Raw genomic sequence first — 19,787 nt, forward strand, 5'->3', positions numbered from 1 at the left:
ATTGCGTGACTGAATTTAAAAAGTAATGCTTTAAGAGTATTAGTTACCGCAAAACTAACGGCGTTACTGTAACCCGTTACTAAATAACGTTAGTCCCAACACTGGTCTCCACACCCGCTGTGTCTCCAAACATCCGCAAATACAACGTTGATAAATGCAATAGTGAAAACGGTCAAGCAGCTAAATAAACTTCAGAATATTTTTTTGAGGTGAAGGATTCTGTTTTACTAGTCAGGAGGATACAATTTGGTCCTATATGCTGAATGATCGTTAAATTAATTTCTCCTTTCGTTCATCTTTCACATTTAATAAAAACAATACATTTCCTCATTATTCTCTTACCAAGACTACTTATTTAGTTGCAGTCTTGTTTTCATCATGAAAAAGGGTCATTGAATTATATTAATCATCTTAATTTTTCATTATAACGCACAGGCAGCAGGGAATTAGTGCGTTAGGCAGCAGTGCTGCGTGTGAAAATGCGCTGATAGTGATCGGTGATCGATTTGCCTGACATCGATTAATTTGGTTTCAGAACCGGACAGCTGCTCCAAAGAGCTTCTGAATGAGAGAAACTAAAGGACGGTGTTAAGAAGTCATCTGGGAAACACCTGTATCTTAGGGTACCTTCTTAGTTGAAACCTTCTTTGAACCTCTCTTAAATCCTTAAGAGAGGTTGGATCTGGGAAACCCGGCCATTGTCATTAAACCTTCTCCAGAGACCAACAGAGCAGATCATCTTTTTTTTAACCCACATCAATTCCATGGTTCCTGAAACAGTGGATTCCTATCAGTTTTCCTACCGTGCCAAGAGATCAGTGGATGAAGCGATGGCTTCGGCTTCACTTCACCTTTCAACACCTGGACAGTATGAACACCTATGCACGGCTTCTGTCCCTGGATGTGTCATTTGATTTGTTTATTTGTTTATTTATTGAGATCCCCATTAGCTGCAGCAGAAACTGCAGCTATTCTTCCTGGGGTCTTAACAAAATAATGCAATAAAAAAGAAAACAAAATAGAGAAAAGAACTTAAAAAAATAAAAAATACAGAATAAGAGCAAGAAGAAAAAAAAATATATATACAAAATCAAGATATTTTAAGAATCAAGACAAGAACAGAAACCAAGTCAACTATATCATCCCCACATATACCTAATATATATATATATATATATATATATATATATATATATATATATATATATATATATATATATATATATATATATATATATATACACACATATACATATACACATACATATACCCATCATATAATACTCTATCATATCTAATATTCCAAGTCAATTCTATATTATATTCACACAGACAGACAAATGCAGAACTTAAAAAAAAAAAACCCCATCGCAACACAACCTCATCGTTCCCTCTGCGTCAAGTTGACGGACAAACATAAATCCGGGTTTAACCTGCAACTCTTGTGGGGAGGGGAGTAGGCTCATCAGCCACAGGAGGTGGTGGTTGGACTTCTGCGGGTTCTTCTTCTGTGGGTCAGACAGGAGTGGACAGCTGCCCCCGGAGGACGATGACATGAGCTTCATTTGTCACGAGTCACCAGACTTCTCCTCCGGGTGATATATCATGTGTCTCAGCAAATCAATTCTGCGGTCAAAACCTTTGTTGCACGTGTTGCACAAATATCGCTTCTCGACCGTGTGCGTGTATATGTGGCGTTTAAGAGCTGATGAATCAGTAAAGGTTTTTCCGCAGGTGTTGCACACGAACGGCCTTTCACCGGTGTGGATCCTCAAGTGAACCACCAGGGTGGAACGTTGCCTGTAACTTTTTCCACATGTTTTGCAGATGTAGGGCTTCTCGCCCGTGTGCGTGGCTATGTGGCGTTTAAGAAGTGATGATTGAGTAAAGGTTTTTCCGCAAGTGTTGCACAGGTGCGGCCTTTTGCCGGTGTGGATCTTTATGTGATCCATTAAATTACAACTTTTACTGAACTCTTTCCCGCAAGTTCTGCAAGAAAATACCTTCTTCCTCGTGTGGGTCCTGGTCAGCTTTGATTTACAGCTGCTGTCTGACGGGACAGCAGCATCTTCGTGGTCACCGTGTCGTCTCATTGGCTGTGGATCTGCAGTTTTACTGGAGTCCGAGCGTAAACTTTCAGTTCCTTCCTCATCTTTGTTTTGAGCTTCAGGAGAAGTGTGCAACAGCAGCTGGCCACAGTTTGGTCCTGGTTCACCATTTTCAACTTTCACATCAGCGACATTGACCAATGAGACATCCACCTCTACGTCGTTGTGCTTCATCTCCTGACCGCTGGAGTCTTCCTCCGGTTCTGTAGTCTGTGGATGCCCTGGTTCCTCCTGGTCCGGGCTGCAGCTCCTCTCCAGGTTATCCAGGTGCTGGTCACTGAAAACCCCGTCCTCCTCCACCTTACAAACATTTTCCTGTGGGAGTTCTGGAATTACAAAAAGACAGGATTTTAACAAGTCAAAAGTGTTTCCCACTGTTGATTGTTTGGTTGTATTTGTGAGGTTTAAAGTTTGTCCTGAATCTTCTGTCTTCCCCTTCAGCTATGTAGTATATTTGAAAACAAGTGCATTACTCTGTATGGAGCTAGAACGGTCTCATAATTCGCAAATGCACACACCGTTTCACAAATGCACACACCGATTCACAAATGCACACACCGTTTCACAAACGCACACACCGTTTCACAAATGCACAGGACAAGTTTCACAAATGCACAGAACAATTCACACGTGCATAGGACAAGATACATAAATGTATTTTTGATGCGCACACAAATATAACCTGATTTACAAAAGTTTTTTTGTCTGTGAGCTGCGCTGGATTTGCGTGTGACTTTTGAGACTCCCCTGACGTGACTCGATCCACAAATAAGTTTTTTTTTAACATGGAAGGATCTGCAACCAATCAGATGTCTTCCTTTGTTTTAGCCAATCATAAGAGCGCACCCCACGTGGGGGACGATTTACTCGTAAACCAATCAGATTAAAGGGGCGGATACACCTGCTGTTTGAACTGTGTTGTTTTGTTTATTTATCTTTACTCCACCAACTCGAAATATTAATCACTTTTATAAGCGAACGCAGCTCAAACAGCAGGTGTATCCGCCCCTTTAATCTGATTGGTTTACGAGTAAATCGTCCCCCACGTGGGGTGAGCTCTTATGATTTGCTGAAACAAAGGAAGACATCTGATTGGTTGCAGATCCTTCTGTGTAAAAAAAAACGTATTTGTGGATCGAGTCACGTCAGGGGAGTCTCAAAAGTCACACACAAATCCAGCGCAGCTCACAGACAAAAAAACGTTTGTAAATCAGGTTATATTTGTGTGTGCATCAAAAATACATTTGTGTATCTTGTCCTACGCACGTGTGAATTGTTCTGTGCATGTGTGAAACTTGTCCTGTGCATTTGTGAAACGGTGTGTGCATTTGCGAATCGGTGTGTGCATTTGCGGATCGGTCTGTGCATTTGTGAATTTTGTCTTGTGCATTTGTGAAACGGTGTGTGCATTTGCGAATTATGAGACTGTTCTAGCTCCATTACTCTGTGTGACCACTAGGTGGCACTGTGACTGTAGGAAACCTAGCAGAAAATTGGAGAGTCTGGATCCAGAGATTTAAACTGTTTCTCGTCACCAGCGGAATCGACGAAAAGTCTGATGCAGTGAAAAGAGCCACGTTCCTACATGTGGCCGGGGACGAAGAAATTAAAAGGTATACAACACTTTCGACTTTGATGAAAACGTAGATGACTATGATACATTGAAAGAACTTTTCCGCCAACATTGTGAGCCAAGTTGTGCCAGTGTGACGTATTTGAGGCACCTGTTCTTTATTCAAGTGCAAGGAACATCAGAGACTGTTGATGCACATGTGACTGATTTAAAAAACAAAGTGAAACACTGCGAGTTTGAGCACCTCACCGACTCACTCAGTACGTTTACATGCAGGTTTCTGATCGTTCGGACTTTTAAACTGCATGTAAACACCTGAACCCGATCTACTTCGGACCTATTTCGGACATTTAGTAATCGGGTTGCAGCACCTAGATAACCGGTTCGCAGTTGGAATGTTAACGCCATGTATTCGGGGGATCGGATATTGCAGTCTGCGCATGCTCGAGAATTTCCTCTGGGGGGGATTCACCCGGAAGTGAAAGGGGGACGGAGGCCGGGGACACCGGAGCAGATCAAAATAACGGTGCGTTACTTAGTTGCTAAAACTTGTTGCCTTTGTTCAAAGAATGTTTTGTTCAGTATGTTATGCACGTCGCTTTGGATAAAAGCTTCTGCTAAATAACGATTTACTTGTACTTTTACATTTAACCGTCAAGCAGGCGGGGGTGAGGGGTTAGGTGTGTTAGGTTTGACTACCAATAACACATTACATAAATTATAACCTAATTCTGTGTTAAATGTGTTATTATCCAACTGCGTTCCAACTTTACAGTACTTTTTTGGGCATTATTGTCTGACTTTAATGAAAATGCGTTTATATTATAACACACTGATCAGGTTTAATCAGAATACTGATTTAAAACCAATCACAGCTGTTTTCCTGGGTCAAAATGAACCCGGTGTGACTGTTTATAAATCAAAGTACCTAAAACACAGTTTAATGAAAGTAGTCATGATTATATTTGCAAAGAACATAAGATGGAACCAATAATGTGATTATTCTGACAACTAGACAACAGAAATCCATATGTCTGACATAAAATGAATAAGATATAAATCATTTTTCATTTTTGTAACCCTCTGCAGAAGCAGCAACAGAGATGGGGGAGAGTCAACAGCAGCGATGGTAGAGCAGTTCCCCGCTGCAGAGGAACTCTGAGTTACCAGGTAAGTTCTGCAATATGCTGGCTGCAACAACCAATGCTTCTTTATGTTTAAACATATACCCACGTTAGGACATGTAATAAGTTTTACACCAATTCTGTCTTCAAAGACAAGTGCCCAGAGACCTCGTTGGAGGCGTCAGGGGCAAAGAGGCGAAGAAAAATGTGACAATTTTCACCTGTTTCAGGTAAATTTTCACTTGAAATAAGTAGGAAAATCTGCCAGTGGGACAAGATTTATCTTCTTATTACAAGCAAAAAAATCTTGTTCCACTGGAAGATTTTTCTACTTATTTCAAGTGAAAATTTACCTGAAACAGGTGAAAATTGTTGTTTTTTCCAGTGATGAGTCTTGTTTTAAGTGTAATGAGATTTGTTTTACTAAAATGAGACATTTTAACTAGAAATAAGACAAATATTCTTGTTAAGATTTTGAGTTTTTGCAGTGATCCATTTTACTTATCCTGTGAAGGACAGAGTCATATTGATAAGTTCAGAAAACTGTTTTTTAAGTGTTTTGATGTATTTGATGTAAGCCCAGTGGATATTTAAAGCTTACAGAAGGCTGCATGTATCTGCTGCTATGTCATTCCTGCAGTATTTCTGCAGGTGTCTTGGTCAGTGCTATTATTTGTAATATATTATATTATTTGTAATCAGCACAAATTATCTGTCCCCATATGATAAAATCCACCATCCCCCCTGATTTTTTTTTTTTTTACAACTCAAGTACTGATTATAAGGGCAGGTAAAACTCAGGCAGGCTAATTAATTGGCGGAATTATTGATTAGCAACTATTTAATTCAGTAAAGGACAATATTTACATATATATCACTTCCACTATTTATTTATTTTTTATTTTCAAAACACCTACAGTGCAACAGTTGAACAATAAGAGAGAGGAACGAACCTGGCTGGCCCTCCTAACTTGTGTCTCAAGTCCAGTCCTCTTTCCCGAATAACGACACAATTGTCCAGTAGAAAACTTGTGACTTGTTTCCACTCAAGTCAAGTCTCCCGTTTTTGCTGGGAAACTACCGTATTTTACCCCTCTTTCCCGCCGTCCTCCTGTATTAGTATTTTCCGGTAAATTTCCTGTTTTATAATATAATAATTTTTAAAAGGGTTATTGTGCCTTTTGCGCCTCTCGCAAGGTAAGTGGCAGCAAAGGGAACAAACTCGGAACAACAAATCAGACCCGGTCGTCGTACGACGTCTTTTCTTGTTGTTGTTAAGTGGAGGTCAACCGGAGGTGGCTCTTTGTTGAAATGGTTACCATGGTTACAGCGCCACCTAGCGTCACGGAGTCAGCCATGCTCTGGCCATTTATCCGATCTCTGAACAGCATGTAAACTCAGACCAGTGATCCGGTCTTCTGCATGTCGTTATCTGATACGATCAGAAATCCCATCTCTTTGCTGCATGTAAACGTACTGACTGACACTTATTGATGTAAATGTTCGCACATCCAAGAACAAGAACAAGGTGGATTGAGGAAAACCTACAGTACGACCCTTGCAGAACTGGTCAGTGCCAATAAGGCAGAATGAAACATCTTTATGTAATCTGAATTAGATGACATATATGACACGCACTGCAATCAATCTCACTCTAATAAAGTACGGTAGCTGTCTTCAATTTCATAATGACACCATAGTTAACCCTTGTGCTGTCTTCGGGTCAAGGAAGGAGGTAGAGAAGAAGGGCGGAAAGAAGGGAAGAATGAAAAGGAAAGAAAGGAGGAAGGAAGGGAGAAAAGAAGGATGGAAGGAAGGAAGGAAAGGAGGAAGGAAGGAAGGAAGGAAGGAAGGAAGGAAGGAAGGAAGGAAGGAACAGGAGAATTAGGTCATTTTGACCCGAAGACAGTACAAGGGTTAAACTGAAAGTGAAGTACGGTAGCCGTCTTCAATTTGATAATGACACCATAGTTAAACTGAAACAATAGTAGGTACAGTAGCCTATGCTGTACCAGGATCATTCTCCATAGGTGTTAATAGAGGGGTTAATCATACCACAGAACACAGCACATACACCTACTACCTTTCACCAGACAGTGCCAATTCATTTAATATCTCACCTCTGCATTTGTAGCCAAGCCATTTGAGGGAGGACACAGGTCCCACACACTTGTCCAAGGTGGAGACAGTTGCACACACCAGGCTATGTTTCTGACACTGTTGGAATTTTTTTATTGTAACATTTATTGTTACCAGACAGGTTGAGCAGCAAGACATTTCAGAATCATATGTGTTTATCTTAAAAGTATTAAAAAAACAAACAACTTTCCATCAAATGTCTACATTACAGTCAACTTACCTTCTCACTGTTGACAACTGTCTCCATTTCAGTTGGACTGCAGAACTGATTCTCCGTGTCCATCTAAGATAGAGAACAAGAGCAGATGTGTTCAAAATTAACACCGTGGTCTGCCTGTGTTCATTTGTTTAGGTTTAAGTTAAGTGACACGATATAAGTGTGGAAATACAGATTTAGAAGGTCAAAAATGTCTTACACAGGGCTCCAGACTAACTTGTCCACTGGTGCGACAACTGAGAAAGTTGGTTGCACCAGCACATGATTTGGTTGCACCTTTTTTTATGGAATATTGTATCATTCAGAAAGGAGTGCTTGAAAACAGGGTTTTGTATCTGTAACTATAGTTTTGTAAAGCTGTGCATTTATGTTTGTACCTGTAACTATAGTGTAGCAAACTTTTAAGTACAAGCATTTATCTGTAAGCTTAGTTTCGTAAACTTCTACATGTGTGCAAACTCCGTTTTACAAGTCTGTGCATTCAGACACTTGCAAGCTCACTTTCATACAGCTAAATATTTAATAGCTACATACATATGTACAAGTTTACAAAACTACGGTTACAGATACAAACAAATATGATTTACAGCAGGGATATTCAATTGGCGGCCCGCGGGCCACATGCGGCCCGCCAGGAGCTTTTATGTGGCCCCTGGTCATATTTCAAAAAAGGTGTTTGTTGAAATTTTTTTTTTTTTTTTTTTTAAATAATATTTTTATAACTGGCTACTATGGACTAAAATGGTTGTGGTCAATGCTTAATATAATATTCAAATAAGGAAATCTTGGTGGAAAGTGGTGCTTTGTCATTATGGCGTGTTTTATTAAAAGTAGGTCAATATCAATTTCATTAAGTTTGCACAATGCATGGTTTCAAAATGAACTTGCATTCAAAATAATATTTCTTTATCTGAATATTATATTTAACATTCACAATTACTAAATCTGGAGACAATTAATACATAATTCATATGTAAACTACATATATTCAAATGTATAATACAAATGTATTATATATACATAAGTCTTCGTCTTTGAGTGCAAAATACATTTTGAAAACCCCCACATTTTCAAATTGTGGGGCCCTCTCCATACAGTCCTTTTGCAGATGTGGCCCCCGGCCGAATCTAGTTGAATACCCCTGATTTACAGAAACAAAACCCTGTTTTCAAGTACACCTTTTTGAATGATATATATATATATATATATATATATATATATATATATATATATATATATATATATATATGATATATTCCATATTATTCTGGTATTGCTTTACTATGGAGATAACGGAGCATATTTTAATAGTGTTGCACTTGGTCAGTGATTTGGCTGTTTTGGTAGTCCAATGTGACGTTACTGCAGGGCTCTACAGAGCGAGAATTTCACTTGCCCCTAAAAATGGATATGTGCAAACTGGAATAAATAATTTACGAGCACAGTGTGCGAGTTAAGATTAAAACCTACAGAAATGTTTTTTGCACCCCGCTACTATTCATTCAGAAAATAGTATTTCATAGTCAGATAATGTACAATGTTTATTAAAAGTATCAATATATACCTGTTCCAAATCTTCAATTGTGGAGGAAGACTTTGTAACACCAGAATCTTCTGGAGGCATTTCCTTAGTAGAAACCTGCAAAACGGAAAAATATAGATATTTTCATAAATGTCTTGATGGCAGGTTGTTCCCTGTGTAACATTATGCAAAAGGTTTCATGGCTGTGTTTCTGAGTGTTTTGAAGGAAAGAAATCCACTCAAAATGTTTCTTAATTAGTCAACAAGGAAAATTATTACAGTCTTTGAAACCTAGAATCTTCCCAAAATAATGTTTGTGTGCGTGGTTATGTGCCGCTTAAGAGCTGATGATTCAGTAAAGGTTTTTCCGCAGGTGTTGCACAGGTACGGCCTTTCGCCAGTGTGGATCTTCATGTGATCCATTAAATTACAACTTTTACTGAACTCTTTCCTGCAAGTGCTGCAAGAAAATACCTTCTTCCTCGTGTAGGTCCTGATCAGCTTTGGTTTACAGTTGCTGTCTGACGGGACAGCAGCATCTTCGTGGTCACCGTGTCGTCTCATTGGCTCCGGATCTGCAGTTTTACTGGAGTCTGAGCGTAAACTTTCAGTCCCTTCCTCATCTTTGTTATGAGCTTCAGGAGAAGTGTGCAACAGCAGCTGGCCACAGTTTGGTCCTGGTTCACCATTTTCAACTTTCACATCAGCGACATTGACCAATGAGACATCCACGTCTACGTCCTTGTGCTTCATCTCCTGACCGCTGGAGTCTTCCTCCGGTTCTGTAGTCTGTGGATGCTCCGGTTCCTCCTGGTCCGGGCTGCAGCTCCTCTCCAGGTTATCAAGGTGCTGGTCACTGAAAACCCCGTCCTCCTCCACCGTACAAACATTTTCCTGTGGGAGTTCTGGAATTACAAAAAGGGACAAAAAGATAGGATTTTAACAAGTCAAAAGTGCTTCCCAGTGTTGATTGTTTGGTTGTATTTGTGAGGTTTAAAGTTTGTCCTGAACCTTTGGTATTCCCCTTCATCTATGTAGTATATTTGAAAAGAAGTGCATTACTCTGTGTGACCATTAGGCGACACTGTGACTGTACTTTTTTTTTTTTTTTTTTTTTTACCTTGTCTGCACACATATTAATGGTAGAAACCTGAGGCGTACATGTGTGCATTATTACTACATTTAGTATACATACACATATGTATGCATACATACGCATACAAACCCAGTGATTTTTCTTTTTTTTTTGGGGGGGGGGGGGGTTCCCTGCCAATCCAGGAAGCAGGAACACACGAAGGCACACGTCAAGCACTGGAAATCTGCAACAAAAACCACAGACAAAACACAAAACCGACACGGAGCCGACCAAAACACGAGCATCAATTGACCCAAATCTCAAAATCCGAATATGGTCTGAGCTAAGCTACCGCTATCTAACTTCAAAAACTACAGAGCAAGCGTGCAGGTGAATAACCCAGTGTATATATCTATGTGTGTGTATGTGTGTATGTATATGACTATGTGTGTGTGTGTATGTATATGTATACGTGCGTGTGTATGTACATGTCTGTGTGACTATTCGTGCGTGTATGTATTTGTGTGTGTGTGTATGTATATGTTTGTGTGGCTGTGTATGTGTGTGTGGCTATGTGTGTGTATGTGTGTGTGTATATGAATATGAGTTAGGTGGCTGTATGTGTGCGTGTACACGTGTATATGATTGTGTGGCTAGGTGTGTGTGTATGTGTAGTTATATGTGCGTATGTGTACATGTATGAATACATACATACATACATACATACATACATACATACACATTATATACAGTGCCTATCATAAGTATTCACCCCCTTGGATGTTTTACCCTTTTAGTGCTTTCATAAATCAATCCTGGTCAATAAAACTTGGCTTTTTTAACAATGTCAAGTGAAAACAGATTTCTACAAAGTAATGTCAATGAAATAAAAATATATAAAAGAAATATAATTGTTTGCATAATTATTCACCCCCTTCAAGTCAGTATTTTGTAGATGCACCTTTGGCTGCAATCACAGCAGTGAGTCTGTGTGGATAGGTCTCAATCAGTCTTGTACATCTGCCCACAGCAATTTTGCTCCATTCTTCCTTGCAAAACTGCTCAAGCTCTGTCAGGTTGCGCGGGTATCGGGCATGAACAGCCCTTTTCAAGTCCAGCCACAAATTCTCTATAGGATTGAGGTCTGGGCTTTGACTTGGCCACTCCACAACATTAACCTGGTTCTTTTTTAACCATTCCTGTGTAGCTTTTGCAGTATGCTTTGGATCATTGTCTTGCTGGAAAATAAATCTTCTCCCAAGCCGTAGTTCTCTTGCAGACTGAATAAGATTGTCATTCATTCTGCCCTCAATCTTTACAAGCCTTCCAGGTCCGGCTGCTGAGAAACATCCCCACAGCATAATGCTACCACCACCATGCTTCACAGTGGGGATGGTGTGTTTTTGGTGATGTGCAGTGTTTGGTTTTCGCCAAACATAATGTCTTGTCTGATGGCCAAAAAGCTCAATTTTGGTCTCATCAGACCAAAGAATCTTCTTCCACTTGACCATGGAGTCATCCACGTGCTTTTTGGCAAACTCTAGTCGAGATCTAATATGAGTTTTCTTCAACAGTGGCTTTCTCATTGCCACTCTCCCATAAAGCTTTGACCGGTGAAGAACCCGGGCAGCAGTTGCTATATGCACAGTCTCACCCGTCTCTGCAGCTGAAGCTTGTAACTCCTTCAGAGTAGTCAAAGGGGTCTTGGTTGCTTCTCTCACTAGTCTCCTACTTGCACGGTCACTCAGTTTACAAGGGCGGCCTGATCTAGGCAGATTCACACAAGTGCCATATTCCTTCCATTTCTTGATCATTGATTTGACTGAACTCCGGGGGATGTTCAATGCCTTGGAAATTTTTTTATATCCATCCCCTGAATTGTACTTCTCAATAACCCTTTCCCTGAGTTGCTTGGAGTGTTCTTCTGTCTTCATGGTGTAATGGTAGCGAGGAGTACTGATCCACCAGTCTGGACCCTTCAGACACAGATGTTTTATACCTCAATCACTTGAAAACACACCCACACCACTCAGGTGATCTTCATTTCACTAATTGTGAGACTATTGGAAACAATTTGATGGACCTCTATCGAATTAGACCATTCAATTAAAAAGGGGGTGAATAATTATGCAAACCATTATATTTCTTTATATATTTTTATTTTATTGACATTACTATGTAGAAATCTGTTTTCACTTTGACATTAAAGAGTTTTTTCCAGTAAATTTTTGTGCTAAAAAAGCCAAATTTTATTGACCAGGATTGATTTATGAAAGCACTAAAAGGGTAAAACATCCAAGGGGGTGAATACTTATGATAGGCACTATATATATATATATATATATATATGTGTGGTTGAGAGGAACCCGGAACCCAGGCCACCGGCAACCCCACAGAGGGGAGAAGAAGGCGGGAGGCACCCCACCACCAGCGAGCCCAGCCCACACCCCCCCCTCCCGGCGGCGGCCGAGGGGCCCCGTGGGCGGGGCCCCGACGACACGGGAAGAAGCTGCCAGGGACTCAGGGAATCCCCCGGCCACCCAACGACCCCCACCCGGCGAGGGGCCAGCCTGCGCGGAGAGACAGAGCCGCCCCGGCCGCCGACGCAGGCAGGAGCACCCGCCCCCTAAGAAAGTGGCCCTCCGGGACCAGAGGGGCGCCCCGCCGCGGAGGCAGCGGGGGGGACCGGAGACGGGCCCGGAGAGAGGGGATCCCCCAACAGGGCGACACCCGCGCGGGCCTGACAACGGAGGGCCCCAGACCCAGGCATCCCATTCATTGATCCATTCACCTATCCGATATCTATACTAATAATAATAATAATAATAATTATAATAATAAGATATACTATACACAATAATGATAATAAAAATACTACTACTACTACTAATAATAATATTAATAACCATCTTTGTATAATATAATATTGATAAATTATTAAATTTTGTTGTCCTACCAATGGAGGCCCAAATCCTCCATGGCAGGACCCTTCCATACCGCATTCTCACCGACACAGACGCACAATCACGCACCGTTTCCCCCTCCCCGGGGGGGTCCAGCACCGCCAGAAGGCACCCCAGCCTGCGCGGCGAGCCCCGCCAGGCCCGGGCATCACGACCCACCTATCAGGGCTTTCCACAAGCGCCGGCTGCCGGCCATATAGCCGACTACACAATTAGGTCCAGCCGGCTACTTTAATGACCATTATTTTTATAGCCTATAGGCTATAAATATTATTTTTCGATTTTAATAAAATTAAATGTTTTTCTCATAGACTGACAATAATGCCAAACTGAACCGCACTCATTAAAGTTGTGATTCGCTTTGCTTGTACCGATAATCACAAATTACTCTGATCACCGCCGACTTGATTGAGAGATACTCTGCGGCCCCGACGTGTGTGTGTGTGTGTGTGTGTGTGTGTGTGTGTGTGTGTGTGTGTGTGTGTGTGTGTGTGTGTGTGTGTGTGTGTGTGTGTGTGTGTGTGTGTGTGTGTGTGTGTGTGTGTGTGTGTGTGTGTGTGTGCGCGCGCGCGCGCGCGCGCGCGTGCTCAGCGGAGTGAATGTGTCGTGTCGGAGGCAACAAGCAGAGCTCAGCAGATGCTTCTTTTGTCACCATAAAAAACGGTACGTCCTTACTTACTCAGGCTATCCACTGCAAAATTAAATCAGTTTAATCAGTTTGTATTAAAAAGAGAGACGCCAAAAGAAAGCCTAACCGAATCGCATCGTTTAGCCCAAAACGTTCTACCGGGAATCCAGTCTTCTCTTCAAGAGTTCAAATAACACCACCTGCGACATGTGAGAGTGTATTTTCATACACTTCATTAGTTACACTAATGAATAAAAGAAGATGCAATGGTGAGTGAGTTGTAATAATAATAATAATACTGTGTTTGCTACAATTGTACAGGCTTGGCAGGGCGCCAGGCCAATGAGAACCCCGCCAGGCCAGAAAAGAAAAAAAATAATATGCAAAAAATAAGCGACGTATCTATCGATTCATTCAGAAATCAATAATCATTTCCATTTGGGAGTCTCTGTGCGGCGCTGAATATGCAATGCGGTGTTTTGCGGTGTGCTTCTCATTGAAGGAAACCTGAGGCGTACATGTGTGCATTATTACTACATTTGGTATACATACACATATGTATGCATACATACGCATACAAACCCAGTGATTTTTCTTTTTTTTTTTGGGGGGGGGGGGTTCCCTGCCAATACAGGAAGCAGGAACACACGAAGGCACACGTCAAGCACTGGAAATCTGCAACAAAAACCACAGACAAAACACAAAACCGACACGGAGCCGACCAAAACACGAGCATCAATTGACCCAAATCTCAAAATCCGAATATGGTCTGAGCTAAGCTACCGCTATCTAACTTCAAAAACTACAGAGCAAGCGTGCAGGTGAATAACCCAGTGTATATATCTATGTGTGTGTATGTGTGTATGTATGTGACTATGTGTGTGTGTGTATGTATATGTATACGTGCGTGTGTATGTACATGTCTGTGTGGCTATTCGTGCGTGTATGTATTTGTGTGTGTGTGTATGTATATGTTTGTGTGGCTGTGTATGTGTGTGTGGCTATGTGTGTGTATGTGTGTGTGTATATGAATATGAGTTAGGTGGCTGTATGTGTGCGTGTACACGTGTATATGATTGTGTGGCTAGGTGTGTGTGTATAGTTATATGTGCGTATGTGTACATGTATGAATACATACACATTATATACAGTGCCTATCATAAGTATTCACCCCCTTGGATGTTTTACCCTTTTAGTGCTTTCATAAATCAATCCTGGTCAATAAAACTTGGCTTTTTTAACAATGTCAAGTGAAAACAGATTTCTACAAAGTAATGTCAATGAAATAAAAATATATAAAGAAATATAATTGTTTGCATAATTATTCACCCCCTTCAAGTCAGTATTTTGTAGATGCACCTTTGGCTGCAATCACAGCAGTGAGTCTGTGTGGATAAGTCTCAATCAGTCTTGTACATCTGCCCACAGCAATTTGCTCCATTCTTCCTTGCAAAACTGCTCAAGCTCTGTCAGGTTGCGAATATGCAAAAAATAAGCGACGTATCTATCGATTCATTCAGAAATCAATAATCATTTCCATTTGGGAGTCTCTGTGCGGCGCTGAATATGCAATGCGGTGTTTTGCGGTGTGCTTCTCATTGAAATGACTGGAGGCTACACGTTGCGGCAGTGAGTAAGTCCCTTTAGGCTAATACTGTGAGAAATAACCTCTCATAATAGTGGTGTACAGTTAATAAATGTAATAAATGCTCCTAGTGCCGTTTCTGGTGGAGCAATAAGTTCGCCTGCTGGCTACTGAGTCCCGTAAGTGGCGAGTGGGTTTTAACTCCTTAATTACTAACCAGCGTCAGAGTCACGCACAGTACACAAACTGTGATGTTAGAGAGCCACCTTTTGGTCAATTTAAGCAACAGCATCGCCAGCTGCTTGACAGTGGCTCAACTCATTAGTTTACTGTTTTTGTTGTTAATAATGTCATTGCAATTTAATCTATGCAATTGTGAAAAAAAATGGCAAAATAAATGAAAAACTGTGAGCAACTGCATTCCGTAGGCTATTCGGTACTCAGTATTCAGCCAAGTCTTTAAATTTTATTCAGCTTCAGTTTCGGCCTCACATTTTTCATTTCGGTGCACCCTGGTTTTTTTTTGGTTTTTTTTTAATCTTTTTACTATTTCAATAAATGAAAATAAATATTAATATTTTATTAATTATTATTATTATTATTATTATTATTATTATTATTATTATTACTACATTTAAGACCAGTGTATGCGATCGTGGCTACGACGTGACCACCAACAACCCCAACCCCCGCCCGGCTACTTATTTAATATGGCTGGCTAGTCTGTGTCTTAGTGGAAAGCCCTGACCTATCCCAGGCCGGCGAGGGGAACGCGGGTGGGGGAAGGAGGGGGAGCAGAGGCAGAAGCCAGGAGGCAGGACCAGCAGAGCCGGCCCTGGAAGGACACCCACGCTCCCCCACCGGCCATCCAGTTGACGGGGGCCGGCCCTCCGAGCCGGGCCAGGGCCCCAACGTACCTCCACCAGAGCACCCAGTCGGAGGGGGAAACGGTCCAACATCCCCCCATTCATACTGACTGTACTCTTGTGTTACTGCGTTGGTATCGAGACAGTTGAAGAATAAAGTTGTTGTTCTAGAAATGGCTTCTTCCGCGTCATATGTAACGATGTAACTACAAGTACTGCATGTCAACACCGATATGAGCATCCTCCAAGCATCGTGTTTTTTGCCAGTGTCATCTCACGTCTTACAAGTTCTAGTCCTAAGTAGGGATGGGCGGTATGGACTAAAAAATGTATCACGATAATTTCTGGCATTTATCCCGATAACGATAAAAATGATGATAAAAAAAATACCAATTCAACTCCACCTTTGTAACTATAAATCCTTCCTTCCTTCCTTCCTTCCTTCCTTCCTTCCTTCCTTCCTTCCTTCCTTCCTTCCTTCCTTCCTTCCTTCCTTCCTTCCTTCCTTCCTTCCTTCCTTCCTTCCTTCCTTCCTTCCTTCCTTCCTTCCTTCCTTCCTTCCTTCCTTCCTTCCTTCCTTCCTTCCTTCACGTGCGTGGATTTAACACAGAAACATAAATCAGCTTCACACAAAAACGTCATCAACGGGAATTTATCGTTTTTATCGCGAGATGACAAATTCTTACCGTGGGGATTTTTTTTTTTTTTTTTAAAGATTTTTTTGGGCTCTAGTGGCCCTTTATTGAGATACAGACTGGAAAGGGGTAGAGAGAGAGAACGGGGAAGACATGCAGCAAAGGTGCGCGGGCTGGATTCGAACCCGCGACCGCTGCAGGAGGAGGACTGTAGCCTCAGTATATGAGCCGCTGCTTAACCCACTGCGCCACCGAGCGGCCCTCCGTGGGGAGTTTTTTTGACGGTTTATCGTGAACGGTAAAATATCGCCCATTCCTAGTCCTAAGGTATAGAGTGTATAACAAAATAAATGTTGACTGGTTTGAGATGCAGGTTGATGACATCCTATGGGACGATGGATACACCCATGATGATGTTGAACAGGCATATCAGTCATTTCAACTCTGTATTCAACAGGTGCTTTCCTCTTGTCAGCAAAAAAGCAAACAAGGTCTCTGCATTTAGAAAACCCTGGTTTACACCAGATCTCCATAAGTCTCTGAAAGCTAAGAATAGATTGTATAAGAAATTCATCAGTAATCCATCCCCAATTAATATAGCAAATTATAAGACATTTTGTGACAATTATAATCATCTTGTTAGAATTGCCAAGAAAAAGTACTTTTCCGACAAATTCAATGAGGCTTCTAATAATATAAAAACTACCTGGGGAGTCATCAACCAGCTTCTAAATATGAATAAGTCTACAACCACTCTTCCATCTCAATTTGTTAATGAAAATCGAGTCTACTCTGACCCATCTGACATTATGTTTTTAACAATTATTTTGTTAATATTGGTACAGTTCTTTCAGAAAGGATAACTCCTATAGCCGGGTCTCCATCTGAGTTTCTGACAGGTTCCCATCCTTCTATTCAGAGCTTCAAGCCTCCTACAGAGAAGGAAATCTTGGACATAATTATGTGCCTGAAAGACTCAGCTGCTGGTCATGATGAGGTCAGATCTAACTTAATTATGAAAACTAGACATTCAATTGCTAAGCCTTTGACCCATATTTTCACCAAATCTCTAGAAACTGGAATAATACCCAATGACCTCAAAATTGCCAAAGTAGTCCCTGTTTACAAATCTGGAGACCATAGTGTATTTAGTAACTACCGGCCCATTTCTGTTCTCCCATGTTTCTCAAAGATCCTGGAGAAATTGGTCTATAACAGAATGATGAAAAATTTGCAGGACTCTAATATACTGTATAAACACCAATATGGATTTAGGAAAAAACATTCTACAGAAATGGCTATACTTCAATTGGTTGATAAAATTCACACTGCAATCAATAATAATGAATACGCTTTGGGAATCTTTCTTGATTTATCCAAAGCTTTTGACACAGTTAATTTTGATATTCTTCTTCAAAAATTATTACACTATGGATTTGCTGGAATCACTCGTGTGTGGCTTTTCAATTATATTCATAACTGTCAGCAATTTGTTATCATTGATGGTAAATCATCAGAGAGGGCCGCCTTAAAATGCGGGGTCCCCCAGGGGTCTATACTAGGGCCCTGGTTATTTTTGATTTAAATGATTTGGCCGCAGCCTTGTCCTCCTTGTTTCCTGTACTTTTTGCCAATGATACAAACTTATTTATTTCACATAATGATTTTCATCTCTAATGAAAAAAACATGATTTAGAAAACATTTCAAAATTGTTTAAAATTAACAAACTATCACTGAATATAAAAAATCTAATTTTATTATATTTACATCAAAAAAATAAAATATATTGTAAATCTAACACCGGTCTGTCTATAGGAGATGCCCCGCTCACTCAGGTTACATCAACAACCTTCCTTGGTGTAATTATCCATCAAAGTTTAAGCTGGAAATACCACATCAACCATGTCTGTAAAAAAATATCTAAATCTATTAGTATTATTGGCAAATTCCGTAGTTTGGTGAATGAAAATGGTCTCCCAACTCTTTATTATAGCTTGATATATCCATATCTCATTTACTGTAATATTATTTGGGGAGCTACCTATAACACACATCTTTATAAACTTCATATGTTGCTAAAAAGATTGTGCAGGATTGCCACACACAGTAATTGGTCTGCTCATTCTGCCCCTCTTTTCAAACAACTCAATATTTTACCCAACTTTAAGTTAAATACATATCAAACCTGCCATTTTATTTTCAAAGTATTGTTCATGCCAGTTTCATTTTCTTTGCCATGTAAAGATTTTTTTCATTTCAACATTGATATGCACCATTTTAATACAAGACAGGCTAATCATTTAAATCTCCCGAAGTTCCGTACTGGTTTGTGTCAGTTCTCCATCAGATACAGTTATGGAACACCTACAGCAATCTCGTCTACCTCTACTTCATTCAATCATTTTAAACGTAAGCTCAGGACACATTTAATTGATCAAATTACCTAATGATATTTCTAGATGTGTTATTTTTTTCTTTAATCATGTAGATACCATGTATTCTATTCATGCTGCTGTTTATTTGCTTTGTCTTTGTTTTTAGACTGCAATCATGTATTCTGCATATTTTAAATCTTTGTACAATCTTTTGCTGTATTTTACAGGTAGAGGCCTCGTATAAGCCCCTTGGGCTTTTTGCCTCAGCCTAGCACATTACCAATCTCTCTTTTACATTTGTATGTTACTTGTTCTGTTTTTTATACTGTGCTGAATAAATGAATCTAAAAAAAAATCTACACGGAGCCAGTGTGATCTGCATCTTTTCTACAGAATAAAGGATTAAGTGTAAAGTGTGAAATATCAGTCTGGTCCAGAGTCTGAATGGAGCATGAAAGGCAGCACCAAGTAAACAGAACAACAAGTTAATTCGGGATGTTTCCGAATCCCACGTCAGCAGCTGCTTGAGCTGGGGAGTTTCCCATTTAGTTCGTTTGCTTCATCACCACGGCTTTTAAATGGAAACAAAGGGATCTTGTAGGAGTCATACTCATGTGTTCATTCATTCAACTTTCCAGGGTTACGTACCGACTCTGTGGAGTCTGATTTCAGGTTTCCAGGCGAGGTCCAACAGTCTGCGCTGACGGTCGAGCTCTTCTTCATACTCCAAGATGCTTTTTTCAAACACTGAGAATATTTCTACAGCAGCTGCTGTTAGTCGCTGACCGATAAACTCTCTCAGATGATTCACCTTAGACATTGTTGAACAGGAAAAAGAAAGTAAACAACGGAACCGTCCTCTCCTTCTTCTTCTCTAGGTTTAATGGCGGATCACAACCAACGTTATTAGGTTCTACCGCCACCTGCTGTACCGGAGTGTGTAACATCAGGATCATTATTACACCAGGTTACAGTC

General features: G+C 40.6%; 1 protein-coding gene across 1 annotated transcript in view; it reads right to left on the reverse strand.

Moving 5' to 3' along the window:
- Positions 1–1,238: 1,238 nt before the first annotated feature.
- Positions 1,239–19,787, reverse strand: part of LOC133440368 (zinc finger protein 37-like) — an 801,383-nt gene continuing 782,834 nt past the window's right edge. The window contains exons 3-7 of the mRNA XM_061717615.1: positions 9,158–9,588; positions 8,726–8,800; positions 7,165–7,227; positions 6,926–7,022; positions 1,239–2,434 (exon numbers count right to left, since the gene is read on the reverse strand). Of these exons, the coding sequence (XP_061573599.1) occupies positions 1,569–2,434; positions 6,926–7,022; positions 7,165–7,227; positions 8,726–8,800; positions 9,158–9,588 (1,532 nt within the window). The 3' untranslated portion in view covers positions 1,239–1,568. The remainder of the gene's footprint in view (positions 2,435–6,925; positions 7,023–7,164; positions 7,228–8,725; positions 8,801–9,157; positions 9,589–19,787) is intronic.

This window comes from Cololabis saira, chromosome 3, assembly GCF_033807715.1.
Source record: "Cololabis saira isolate AMF1-May2022 chromosome 3, fColSai1.1, whole genome shotgun sequence".
Taxonomy (NCBI): domain Eukaryota; kingdom Metazoa; phylum Chordata; class Actinopteri; order Beloniformes; family Belonidae; genus Cololabis; species Cololabis saira.